Source organism: Ceratotherium simum, chromosome 16 (genome assembly GCF_057802395.1).
Source record: "Ceratotherium simum simum isolate JZ-2026a chromosome 16, ASM5780239v1, whole genome shotgun sequence".
Classification (NCBI taxonomy): Eukaryota; Metazoa; Chordata; class Mammalia; order Perissodactyla; family Rhinocerotidae; genus Ceratotherium; species Ceratotherium simum.
Genome location: NC_141915.1, coordinates 51,096,711 through 51,110,451, shown reverse-complemented (window position 1 = coordinate 51,110,451; position 13,741 = coordinate 51,096,711). Strand labels below are relative to the sequence as shown.

General features: G+C 39.5%; 1 protein-coding gene across 3 annotated transcripts in view; it reads right to left on the bottom strand.

Annotated features, from left to right (window-relative positions):
• The window catches only part of MAP2K6 (mitogen-activated protein kinase kinase 6), a 118,605-nt gene that overhangs the window by 15,836 nt on the left and 89,028 nt on the right, over window positions 1–13,741 (bottom strand). For all 3 annotated transcript variants that reach the window (XM_004432700.3, XM_087441489.1, XM_014789197.2), the window contains exons 8-11: window positions 11,906–12,033; window positions 11,019–11,096; window positions 9,707–9,846; window positions 2,222–2,267 (exon numbers count right to left, since the gene is read on the bottom strand). In XM_004432700.3, the coding sequence (XP_004432757.1) occupies window positions 2,222–2,267; window positions 9,707–9,846; window positions 11,019–11,096; window positions 11,906–12,033 (392 nt within the window). The remainder of the gene's footprint in view (window positions 1–2,221; window positions 2,268–9,706; window positions 9,847–11,018; window positions 11,097–11,905; window positions 12,034–13,741) is intronic.

The following is a 13,741-nucleotide window of genomic DNA, read 5'->3' as shown; positions in this document are numbered from 1 at the left end:
GATATAATTGACATTTAATATTGTGTAAGTTTAAGTGTACAACGTGATGATTTGATACTTATATATTACAAAATGATTACCACAATAAGGTTAGTTAAGACATCCATCACCTCACATAATTACCCTTCTTGTATGTGTGGTGGGAACTTTTATAAAGATCTACTCTCCTAGCAACTTTTAAGTATACAATACAATACCACCATAGTGTACATTACATCCCCAGAACTTCAGCATCTTATAACTGGAAGTTTGTACCCTTTGACCACCTTGACACATTTCCCCCACTCTCCCCACCTCTGGCAACCACCAATCCACTCTCTGTTTCTATGAGTTCAATTTTTTAGATTCCACATATAAGTGAAATCATACAGTATTTGTTTTTGTCTGTTTAACTTATTTCACTCAGCATAATACTTTCAAGATTCATCCATGTTGTTGCAAATAGCAGGATTTCCTTCTTTTTTACAGCTGAATAATAGTCCACCATATATATATATATGCCACATTTTCTTTACCCATTCATCCATCAACAGACACTTAGGTTGTTTCCATGTCTTGGCTATTGTAAATAATGCTATAATGAACATGGGGTGCAGATATCTCTTCAAGATAGTGATTCCATTTCCTTCAAATACATAGCCAGAAGTAGAATTGCTAGATCATAACAGAGTTCTATTTTTTAATTTTTTGAGGAACCTCCATACTATTTTCTATACTGGCCGTACCAATTTACATTCCCACCAACAGTGAACAAGGGTTCCCTTTTCTCCACATCATCACCAGCATCTGTTATCTCCTATCTTTTTGATAATAGCCATTCTAACAGGTGTGAGGTGATATCTCATTGTGGTTTTGATTTGTATTTCTCTGATGATTAGTGATGGTGAGAACTTTTTCATGTACTTGTTGGCAAAAATCAACAAGTGGGACTAACCAAACTAAATCAAAAAGCTTCTGCACAGCAAAAGAAACAATCAACAAAATGAAATGGCAACCTATGGAATGGGAGAAAATATGTGCAAACCACATGGGGTTAATATCCAAAATATATAAAGAACTCATATATTGCAATAACAAAAAAAAAATAATAATAATCCAATTTAAAAATGGGCAAAGGACCTGAATAGACATTTTTCCAAGGAAGACATACAAATGACCAACAAGCTATACTTTTTCCGTGTCAGAGCCACCTTGCTACACCATTGAAGAGATATCAGGAACCTGTACTTCTATCACCTGCCCTGAGTTGGTCCTGAAGACTGGGCACTGCTTGTGGGTGGGATGGGATAGGTACAAGCATTTAACGCCTGCTGAATAACTGTGCTCCAGGAAGAAATAGTGTCCATGTTCGCTCCTGTCTCTTTTGAAATTGTGCATGAACAGAACTTTTCCTTCCCGAGCTAAAATTAAAACCTTAATAATTGAAACAAATCTAGAGAGGGGTTAACACAAATTAGTAAATAGTGTGAATTTTATAATATTTCAAAAACAATGTGTTTCTCCTGCTTTCAACATGTACTTAGGTAAGGATTGCAAGGTTTAGGTCCCTGCCATCTATATTACAGAATTGTTCATAATTAGCTTAGAATTGTAGTTACCACAATTTAAGAGAAACTATTTTAAAACAACAACTCTGAGGTCTTATTTTCACTCTTTTTTCATAGATAGTGCAAATGATAAACTGTGAATGCTGAGATAGTATGATTCAATTTAATAAGGCTTTGTCTTACTTTTTTCCACTAAAGTGAAAACCAGAAGGAGAAAACGAAGTGATTCTTTTCCTCCGTAAACACTCACCAAAAAGAGTCATTCCAATTAATCTTAAATATTTTATCAAAAATTGATCAGTCACATAGCACTTAAGTTTCTCTCAATATTTAAATCCTTTAAATCATGCTTTCCTTCACTTTATATTAATTGCTGATTCCTATTATCTTTAAAATTTGAAAATATAAATTGTATATATAATTTTGTCTATATAATGACAAGTTTATCATCACGTAAAAAATTGCTAAGACTAGTGATACACCCAGGTTATGCTAAAGAAAGATGTTGGACAAATGAAGGTCTCAGCTCTTTTTTTCTTGAGTTCAATTCCAGTTGCCAATGTCTCAATGAATCATTTCTTCCAATATGGTTGTTTTATCATAATTTAGGTCTCAATCACTTTTCCTGTACTAGCTGTTCTTTTGGACACGTTTACACTGCTAACAATACTTACCATAAGCTCTGGATATGTTGGCCGTTCTTTGGAATTCTTCTTCAAGCTTAAAGAAAAAAATTGATCACATTAAAATCTAGAAACCATCTATATTTTCACTAGACTAGGATTTCAGAATCTGTAGAATACTAAACATGTATTAAAAACATAAATCTCCTATCTTGACTTTCCTCTTCTGTTACACTTACAGATTGTGTTTTAAATCACTCTGGGTGTACCTTAATGGGAAGAATGGGGGGTGTGTGTTTACTTTCCTTCTGATACTCTACTAATGACATATAAACAGGCTTTTCTGATCTACAGTCACTATATTTCAAAATACATATCTACTTTCCTTCAAAACAGCTTTTACTCCACCCCCAATGGCAAAGAAACTGGCAGGTGCTTCTTATACTAAATTTGATATCTCTTCACTATCTCCCTGGTTCTCCTTGCTTCCGGCTCCCCTGAATGTATAATCTGCTTTTATATATTCCTAACCAAAGCTGACTGAGATAGAAGCAACAAACCCATAAAATGGCTAAGGTAACGCTACTTGTTTACGATCTCTTGGCTGATGAAAGAGAAAGCACACTCAGCCAGTGACTTAGCAATTATTCTTCTGAGAAATATTTTGTGGCCATGCACTACCGTCAAGTGGCTCCCTGTAGGCACAAACATTTTAATAACATTTGATACCGGAGGCAACAGTAATAAAACCACGATATGAAGAGACCAACCCCTCCCACTATCCTCAGCCCACCCCTGTATTCACCCACGGCCTTAAAATGGAAAAAAGAAAAGAAGCGGTTTATTTGGAGTTGGAATCCCAGGTTGCAGAATGGAGCAAAGGATGATTTCAAAAACGATGATTTGAAAGGCAACCTACAGACTCCTCTGCCAATTGGACCACAAAATCATACATGAATGGAGAGGAACTTTGCCTGGTGTTAAGGAACCAAAATGTGGCTGATTATTAGGTTGCTGAGATTTGTGCTAATGGATCATTTTGAGCAAATGAGACCTAGTACGTGTGACGTGAGCTCTGCTCCACCCACACAGGCTAATAATGATGAGGGGGGCGAGGTACAGAACCAGAAGAGAGTGAAGTAGTTGAGGCGCTTTAAGAAACTGGTTTAAAACAAAACAAAATGGAAAACAAAAAAGAGAGGAAGCTTTAGAATCAAAACAACTTAAAGCAGCCTACCAGATTATTCCAGGCAATGCTGCGGGCAGAAGCCAGGGAACCTGAGACAGGGTACAGGTAGATGTGAGGAGAGAAGTTTCAACCTGGAACTGAGGGCAGATCTAGGGCCTAGTGACCTCAGTGACCAGACAACCTATGAGAGAAAGTTTCATCTCAACTGAGGATAAAAATAAGAGCGAATTAGAAGGAGGAATTATCAACTGTCAGAGTCAGATTGATATGGGAGGGTGTGCCTGAGTGAAATGAATGACACTTGGAACTCCCCCTTATGACTATGTGTGTACCTATACCCTGAGATTTTCTAGGGCTCCATTGGCAAATCTCAACTGCAGGGGATTTTGCCCTCCAGGGGATATTGGGCAATGTCTAGAGGCATTTTCGGTTGACACAAATGGTTGTAGGGGGGTGACACTGGTACCTAATAGGTAGAGGCCAGGGATGTTGCTAAACATCCTACAAAGTTCCCCACAACAAAGAATGATCCAGTCCAAAATGTCATTAGTGCTGAGGGTGAGAAACCCTCAGCAATGTGTACTAGGGCATTCCTCCTTGCTGCTACTGCCTATCCCCTTCTCTGAGATGAAATTCACTTAGAAGCATCTTCAGCTGATTCATCTGTCATTTGGGCACATTCTCGCCACTGCTGCCCCTCCCTATGCCCGCTCCAGGAAGCAAAAGGTTTTTTTTTCTAAGTTCAAGAGCTAGTTCACCTAGAATGAAACACAGCACACATGTGATCCCAGGAGCTTTGCTGACTTGCACATAGACCCTAGTAAAAAAACAAACAGGCTAATGTACAAAAGCCTTGAATTTCCAGCTATTGTTCAAACCAAATCAAAAACCAGCAAGTCTTCTCTATAATCTGAACAATTCAATGTGCTCAAATCAATACTGAAAAGCACAAATGCAACATTAAATCCACACTTGATATTCAAGTGCTTGATTTCAGGTGTCTCTATTTAGGTGGAACATTAGTCAGTCATCAGACCCTAACTCTGTATTGACTCTGAAATATTCTCCTTGAGGACCACGACCCACCTTTCCATGACCAGCTTTCATTGGTCAACAACGGAAGCAAAGGAATGAGAGTTAGGAAGAAAAGCTTGTTTCTCTAATGTTAAAACAGTGGCCTCTTTTACTAACCAGAGATCTTTGTGATATTGTTGGCTTTTGATCTTCTATTTAGTAGATAACAAAATAAGACTCTTCTTACCAGGTAGAAGAACTTAAATACTTCCATTTTTTGAGGAAAGGTCCTCAAAGTTAGGATGTCTTATCTTTTCCCTTGTGGAACAGTTTATGAAAATTTCTCCAGAACTATTTTTTAATCTATTTAAAGAAAATGTGGGGAAAGTACCCCATCTTGATGCATCGAAAGCGTTAAGGATTCCTGGAATCTCAGAGATGGCTGGCCAAGAGGCGATTTCTTGACTTATGGCACCTGATTAGAAAGCTCAAAATTTACCACAAGCACTACTGCAGAGTATTGATGGAAAATACTTACACAGCAAACCAAGGCTGTTTATCGAATTAATATAGCTGATAACCCATTCTCTCCATCTTTTAAATCAAGAACACTTCAAAACATGGGCTAAGAATAGCAAAATACTCAGGATAAGGTTAGGGGAAAAGGCAAATTTTCCATGTTTAATAGGAAGTGCTTGAAATTCAGTATAAAATAACAACTGTGCAGTTCAAAGCTACACCAATTTCTCTTTGGATTTGAGTCAGACTTTTGAATTTTCAAGTGGCTTGTCATTTTCAAGTGTGCAATTAGCTAACTGCCATAATTCCTCTTCCAAATGCCACAACACACGCTCCTGACCGTAGCTGACACTAAAACCCAGCTTCATGCTGTCTTGAGAATTGCTAACTTGAAGCTTGTGCTGACCAGAGGATTTCTGCCTATTTGAATTCTCCCTGATCATATCCAAGAAGAGCTATTTGGTGCATCCACAGAATAAAAACACATTTGCGCCTCTCAAGCCATACATTTGTCATAAGCTAAATAAATACCCAGTGACTCTTTTTACTGTCCTTCCTGAACAAGCTGGGAACTATATTTGATTGTCTCCATTTTATACTAGTTCCTCTGAGTCAGACAGTATCAATGTCTGGGTGGGCCTCCAACACACTCCAACATGCCATCAGGCTGGTCAGCTGGGCACTGAGCCTCTTAAATAGGCCTAAAGGAAAAGCAAAAAGGAAGTCGAGCTGTTTTGGCACCCAGCAGTTGGTTTCCAGCAACTTCCTTCAGTCCCCAAGCCTGTGAACCTATAGGAAGAGGTTAGGGTGAAAAATGTAAGCCTGTTAAGATTCCATTTTTTTGAGAAACTCATTTGTTAACCCTTCTGCAGGCCTGGAATGTAAGGCTTTTCTGTCCAACTTCTCTATTAGGAATCCCAAAGCAAGACCTACATGGTCAGCATCATCTACTCCAGGAACTCTTTGAAATCCCTATGATAATAAGAAAGCCACGAGTACGGGAAGAAGCAAATGTCATTTGTTAGTCCTATTTCAAAATAAGTACAGAAAGGAAGGGTTTGTAAGAAATCACTGGGTTTTTTCCTTCAAGTTCATAAGAAATAAATGCCTTAACTTTCTTCCCCGCCACTCCCTCGCCCTGAGGATAACGTTTTTCTCATTTACTGCAAAAGAAAAGACAGCAGCTGGACCTCTGGGCTCTAGATCTGACCTTGGGTATGATGGCGATAGCCCGTAAGTGCTCTCTACTCCACCCCACAAACCACGATTTACTGTCAACAGACAAGCAGCAATCAGAGGAGAGTGGGCACCAAGCTGACTCCCTGGATGAAGGTGTACAGTGTGCAGCAGCACTGCGATGTCATCAAATGCTTCGGTAGGATGCATCCCACGAAACATGGAGAATGTACCCTTTTTCTTCTAGCTCTACATTTAGCCCAAAGGAGTAGTAGGACATAAAAACATAGATGTATCTATCTCGAAATTTGAGATTAAATTTTTCACTTTCCAAATCGACAGTCCCCTTTCCAAACTTACCACAAACAGTTGGGACTTTTTGAGAAGTCTTGAAGGATCATAGCCTGACCATGTCATAAAAATACAAAAAAAAACAAACATTGGAGGTCACTCAAAAAAGGGTCCTTTTATGAAAATTGGTCTCAAAAATATAGCTTTATACTTAGGAAAATGGAGAAACAACTATAAAAGGGAGTTATACTCATAGGCTATATCCTTCTCTTCATCAAGAGATAGAAGAAGTGTTCTTTAAGTAATAATCATTTTTCCACTCTTTCCACCCAGCTCCAGATCAAACTTAAAACTGGCAGTAAAAAAACAAGTGAAGTAACTAGACTGCTAATGGGGGCAGGTCTGTATCTGTACACTAATATATATGAAAAATAAAATTGCTTTCATAAAGATCCAAGCCATTCATAAAATCTAAAAAAAAATTAGCACCATTTCTTGACAACTTTTTTCTAGACAACTTTTCCAACTCAGTTGACTTCAAAATAATGTTCATACTGTGGAGTTTTAAAGAAAATATATTGGCGGTTTATGGTAGGCAAAAAACTATTGACTTGGCATCTGAAATAGGAGAGCCCATACTCTTAAAAAACCCATCTGAGGATAAGTAAGAATGCTCATAAAATTCAGAATTAATGCTCCCCTCCTATTTCCCAATTCTCATACCAACAAAAATGACTCACTACTTTACACAATTGATATTCTTAAGTATCAGATTCTACAGGAGCTACAACACTGAAAGTCTGAAGAAAAATGTATTCTTTAGCAACTTAAAGTGATTTGAGTTTTGTTTCTATTATTATTATTTTTTTCAGTAAACCCCATAAGCAAACCAGGCTGGCTGACTTGAATGCAAATGAAATGATACAGAATTAACAGAATTAACCAAACTAATGGTTCCAGAAAAGCTGGAAAATGTCTATGGCTCAAAGTTTTTTAATTAATAAACTATAGTAGCTGGGACTAAAACTGAGAGAAAACAAGAGGGAAATGGAGACCGTAGGGGCAGCCATGAAGAGACTAGGAGTATTCTGGGGGCGAGGGTAGGCATGGAGTGGTCACTATAAAATAGCAAGAATACAAGTATCTGGAATGTCCATATATGTATGCGTACATTAAAATTAGAAAGCATTTATTTTTCAAGGTTTTCATTTTTTAAAAATCTATAAAAAGCTTTAATGCTCTGGTTCTTTAGGGGAAATTCTACGTAAGAGAAAAATATACTTTGGTGAAAGCAAAATAAAGTAATTAAACGATTTTTTAAATAAATGATAGAAGAAAAGCAGCTTTTGAACAGGAAGTAGTTATAGCAGGTCCACAGATTACAGGTCTAAATTAGGGGTTCTCACTCCAGCTCTACAGTAGAATGGTTTGAAAACATTTGAAAAATACTGATATTCAGGACCCTCCCCAGACCAATTAAATCAGAGTCTCTGAGGGTGAGGCCCAGGCAACAGTGTATTTGAAAGCTCTCTTGAGTTTCATAAAGGAGCAGACAGAGTGAGAACTATTGGATTAAACTAGTGGCTCCCAACAGGTGGCCCAGCTTTCTCAAACTCTGCACACCAGCCTTGTTCTTACCAAAGTTTTCTGAAGTATCCAGCCTCTCGGGAAAAGGGGACAGGTAGGAGAGAGCTTATAGGGAAGAGAGTTTGAAAAGACTTCCTAGATAAGATCCTTCTCCATTACCACCCCCTCTTGAGAACTACTGGGCTAAACTATCCAAGATGACTCATCCCTTTTCCTATGCGACCTTTAAACATTTGAGGATAAGGAAAAAAACCAAAAAACAAACAAAAAACAAGTTCTTGAATCCAGAAGGCAAAATCATGAGCCCATCTCAACCTGGCTGGGGTACCACCACCTCCAGCACACTCGCTCAAGGAGAGCAGATAGGAGGACATAGTAGCCCAGAGGAAGGACATATTAAGAGTCAACCAACAACACTAGTACTAGAGCCCAGTGCTCCAGCCCCTCTCTGGCAATTCAGCCAAAATTAAAACAAAACAAATAATAGTAAGCCAGTTTCATATACCATTAGGTAAAAGTACCAGAGGTAACGTGGGGACTAGCCCTAACAAAAGGTCCAAGAGGCCTTAGTTTCACAAGCAACAGACCATTGTTTTGTCTCATCATGTTTCCCAATAAAAGCTGCATTCCAAATGCTTCTTCCGAAGAGCATGGAGGCCAAGGAATGATAAACTTGAGGAAACTGTACTATCAAACAATCTTCAGAGGTCCACCCCTTCCTCAGCAGCAAGTGGCCTCTCTGAGCAAGAACTGCTCCTCTCCAAGGGTCACAGCTGGATTTGTCACCATCTCTGATTCCCCTTCTTCCCATTTCTCATCTGCTCCTGCAGGATGCCCAAATAAACTAACCTGGCTCCATTTTGTACTTTTCTTTTGGTATCCTCTTCCAGCAGCACTTGCAACGTTTATTAGTATCAAGTTATACTAAGCATCATGGTTGCTATGCAGACAAATCACTCAGTTTTCTGGAGAAAATTATCCCCTCCCCTAATTTCCTCGATTCCACTGGCAATTGCACAAAAACAAAGTTTAAAGAATAAGTATGACTCCTTCCATCTTTCCACTCCAACTTTCTTTATATTCCCTTCTCAGACCCCCAATACTGTCTATTGTCCCCTCACGGGCAAGTATATCCACAGTTATCCAGTGTTGCATAGGAGGCAGCCTGAAAAACACTAGAACTACTTTGCAAGGCCTCTAAGTAACTAATTAACACTCTCAAACTACCTACTGTCTTCTCCTCTCTGTGTCTTATCTATGTCCCATCCCTTATCCTCCAGTGGGCCCTACCACCTTTCCTTGATGCTCTAACATCAAATTACTTATCACCCTCATAAAGGAGTTTCTCACTTTTGTGACACGATGCATGATGTTCCTTCTGCTGGGAATACCTTTCCCTCCTCTACTTCTCTTTCACTTGGAAAATACTTCACATGGCCTCAGCTCAGGATTTACCTTCTCGAGAAACTCTATCCTAATGCTTTTCCTCTGAGTTCCCCCAATACCCTATGCATATCTCCATCACTGGACTTGCCATACTGCACGGTAATTATTGATTGATGAGACTCTTCTACTTGACTTTGAGCTCCAGGAGGGCAGGCATTGGGATAGAGGCATCTTTGTTTCTCCAGCTTCGGGGGCACATTCCATAAATGCTTTTGGAGTGAATGTATGCATAATGGATTAAAACTGATGGAGGAAATTCATGAGAACTCCTCTTCTTCCTTAACATTGGCATCTGGGAAATGAGGCTCTCTTACCACTGTGAGGTAAAGTCAACAAACTCTTCAGAGAACTTGTCTGCCGGGAGTTGTGGTGATGGCTCCTCTACCACCTGTTTGAGCTGCTGAAAAGGTGTTCCCCATGAATCATAGGGAAACCGAAGGATGGCCAACTCAATCTAGAGGGGAGAGGAACACAAGGAGATAACAGCTTAAATAGGACTACTTTAGGGAACCTACTGTGTTTTGTTCCAGGAGAATGAGAGGGAAATACAAGGTGAAGTTCAAGTAAAATTTGGGGGGAAAATTAGCTAATAATAGGTTCCCCAGCATTTTGCTCCCAAATCCTAGTGCTAGGGATTTTCAAATACTATCTTAGTAGAGACAGCCATTTAAGCCTATTTAAAACTGGGTCCTCACTAAAACCCACTGTGACACTTAATAAAATTGTAGGCCAGCGGTGTGAAACTTCAGGATGGAAAGCAACCAGGTTTTCAAATGTTTGGTCTGAAAAATAATTCTCACCCTAAGATTTTACAGAGCTGTACCTCTGCTGCCATCTGCAGGTCCCTTGCTAGAATGAACAAAAAAAACACCCTTGGACCAAATGACTGATCTTTTTTTGGATTTGAGTAAGGCCACTTTGCCATTAGAAGATCACATGTATTCTGGGCAAGGATGTGAAATAACTCACGGGATTTAATCAGCTGCTGTGCTGGGAAGGAGCCAGGACCACAGCAGATAATTCCAGACCTTGGTGATAGACTGAAAATTTACGATCATCAAAGTTATGAATAAGAGACTAATCGTATAACTTTAGGGCTGTGCCTAAGGAAATTATCCTATTTGTTACCATGTCTTTTGGCTATACTTGACCTCACTGGCCAAGGCTTCTACCAGACGTATTCTGGGAAGCGTAGCCCATGTCCTGGATAACATGGCTCTATCAGGGTCCACACATATTAGCACTCTTTGACTCACTTAAGCTTCTTCATGCCTGGATTAGAATAATTTAATTTTAAACTGTAAGGAAAACTATCAGGAACTATAGTCAGACCCTCTCATTTTACAGATGGGGACAGTAACACAGTCCATGTGCCTCCATTAGTCACTCAAGGGCATACAACTAGGTAGAAGTAGAATGAAGAGAAAAACTGGGTTTGCCCAATCCCAGTTCAATATTTCTACTACATCACACTGAAACAATTGTCACTCAAATTCTCCTGCTATCTCAGGCACGAAAGGATGCTGAAGACCAGCATTTAGGGCATTTGCCTCTTGGTCTCAAAGTCCACCCCATTTCAGCTTCATGCCCAGAACCTCATAGTCCGCGATGATTATCACACACTACCATTGTGATGCCCAGACTCCAAATGTCAGACTTCACACTGTATCCCTTCTGGTTGAGCTCTGGGTTTATTCTTTCAGGCTGGAAAGGAGACAGAAAAAGACAACTGAGATGACATTCTTAGCTCAACAACATCTCTGGGGGTAGGGGTGGCACCAGCTGCCAAGCGAGTTGGTTTAAGCTGTTAACGTGCCTCCCAGGCCAAGAAGACTCACTAACTACAATAAATATCAACATCTCCATGGGACTTTCCTCATTCTACATTAGTCTTTACTTGGAGACAGTAACGGATCAAAGTCCCCTCGCAATTCAAAACTAGTTTCAATTTCGCCTTAAGAAGAAACAGGATATACACTATAAAGCTACTTTGCCAGCCTAGAATTTCCCTTGTTTAAGATCACAACAGTCCAGAGCTCAGTAAAAAGAATCAACAAGAGTCACTGGGCTACTGTCTGGTGTTAATAGACCTAAACAACTTTTAGCTAAACATGGACAGGAAGCTTTTTAATTCCAAGCCCAAGTTCATTTCCAAATAGAATAAAGTCAAGTCCCTTAAGTTAAAGAGAGTCCCAAGTCTCTGCTAATGGCAAAGAACCTTCATAGCCATGAGGACTAACCTAACCGACTTGTTTGACTATGTGGGCTGTATGTATTACTTACACGGTTTTTCAAATAATATACCTCTTTACTTGATTTTTAAAAAATAATACATATGAAGCAAGTGACTAAGGATTTCAGACAGGAAATACTTAAGAAAAAAGAAGATGCAGAGTATTTCTTGCATCTTAGGCACATTTCAGTTTTCCCTCTGTGGCCATCCATTTCCTATTTCCTGGGATGGTTTGCCAGCAATTCCATTCTCAGATGCCACCCCCAGCTGCTGTACTTACAGCCATGTATGGTTTGCATCCTGCATCAATAGTTTTAGCAACAGAGTCTACAAGGTAGCCACTGATTCCAAAATCGCACATCTTCACTTGGCCCAGAGCATTGATCAGCACGTTGGAAGGCTTGACATCTGAAAGCAAGAAGAACCAGGAGCCCATCATCCCAGCCTGCTTTGAAGCTTTATTTCTGTACCACCAGAGGGCCTGTTATCTCCATTTCTCCTTCATTTTCCTTTCCTGACGAGGCCCAACACAGAAGTAACTGCCATCCTCGCCTCACAGGTATATACCTATCGCTTTCAACTTGATTTTCTATTTCATGTTTTGTCCTTTGTGTAGGATTGTGAATCCACCAATGGAAAGAACTGTCTACTGTATTTAATTTGTCATCTTCATTGCCTCCATACATATACAGTCATACATCACTTAATGATGGGGATATGTTCTGAGAAATGTGTTGTTGGGTGATTTCGTCATTGTGCGAACATCATAGAATATACTTACACAAACCTAGATGGTATAGCCTATTACACACCCAGGCTATATGGTACTCATCGTATAGGACCACCGTTGCATCTGTGGTCCACTGTTGACTGAAATGTTGTTACGTGGTACATGACTGTAGAAGAACTTAAAAAATTATTACCAAATCAAATGCCCAGTTCTACAGGCATAGTCTCTATTATCCAAGATGAATAAGTTCTAGAGATCTTCTGTACAACATTGTACCTACAATGAACAATACTATATTATACACTTACAAATTCATTATGAGGGTAGATCTCATGTTAAGTGTTCTTATGACAATAAAATAATTTTTTAAAAAGCCCAGTTCTTAATGATCTATTGCACATTTAGTGTAGGAGTAATAAATCGTGGAATGAAAAGGCAGACTACGACATAACAATACAACAAACATAATCAAAGCCACCAATTTTTTTTCTTTTTTAATGAGTAAGGTTAGCCCTGAGCTAACATCCGACACCAATCCTCCTCTTTTTTGCTCAGGAAGATTGGCCCTGGGCTAACATCCATGCCCATCTTCCTCTACTTTATATGGGACACTGCCACAGCATGGCTTGATAAGCAGTGTGTCGCTGCATGACCAGGATCCGAACCTGCAAACCCCGGACCACCGGAGCAGAGCACACACACTTAATTGCTACGCCATCAGGCCGGCCCCCAAAGCCACCAATTTTAATTGAAGCTTCTGCAAGAGGTATGTCAGAGATCACATAGGGTAACTCATCATAAACTCAGATATTCCAGATCACAAAGCCGGTCACAGAATACACATAGGGATGAAGGGGTATTACTGAACAATTCTTAAATGAATGCTTCAGACTGGAAAGATGTCACACACCTACCCACACTCCCCAAGTAGATGAACTCTTGTTATCTTTGGATAATGGAATTCGAAATTACAGTTAATTTTTTTCACAAAGGACATGTAATCAGGGGCCGGCCCCGTGGCTTAGCGGTTAAGTGCGCTCGCTCCGCTGCTGGCGGCCCGGGTTTGGATCCCGGGCGAGCACCAACGCACCGCTTCTCCGGCCATGCTGAGGCAGCGTCCCACACACAGCAACTAGAATGGATGTGCAGCTACGACATACAACTATCTACTGGGGCTTTGGGGGAAAAATAAATAAACAAAAATCTTTAAAAAAAAAAAAGACATGTAATCAGAAGAAATAAGTAATTCTAAAACTTCAAAAATTATCCTTTATAATTTTTCCCTGAAACTGAATGGCAGATATACAAATTTCATTTTATTATTTGTTATACTTGATATACATTCTCCAATATGAATGAAATATTTCATAATTTTGAAATAAACCC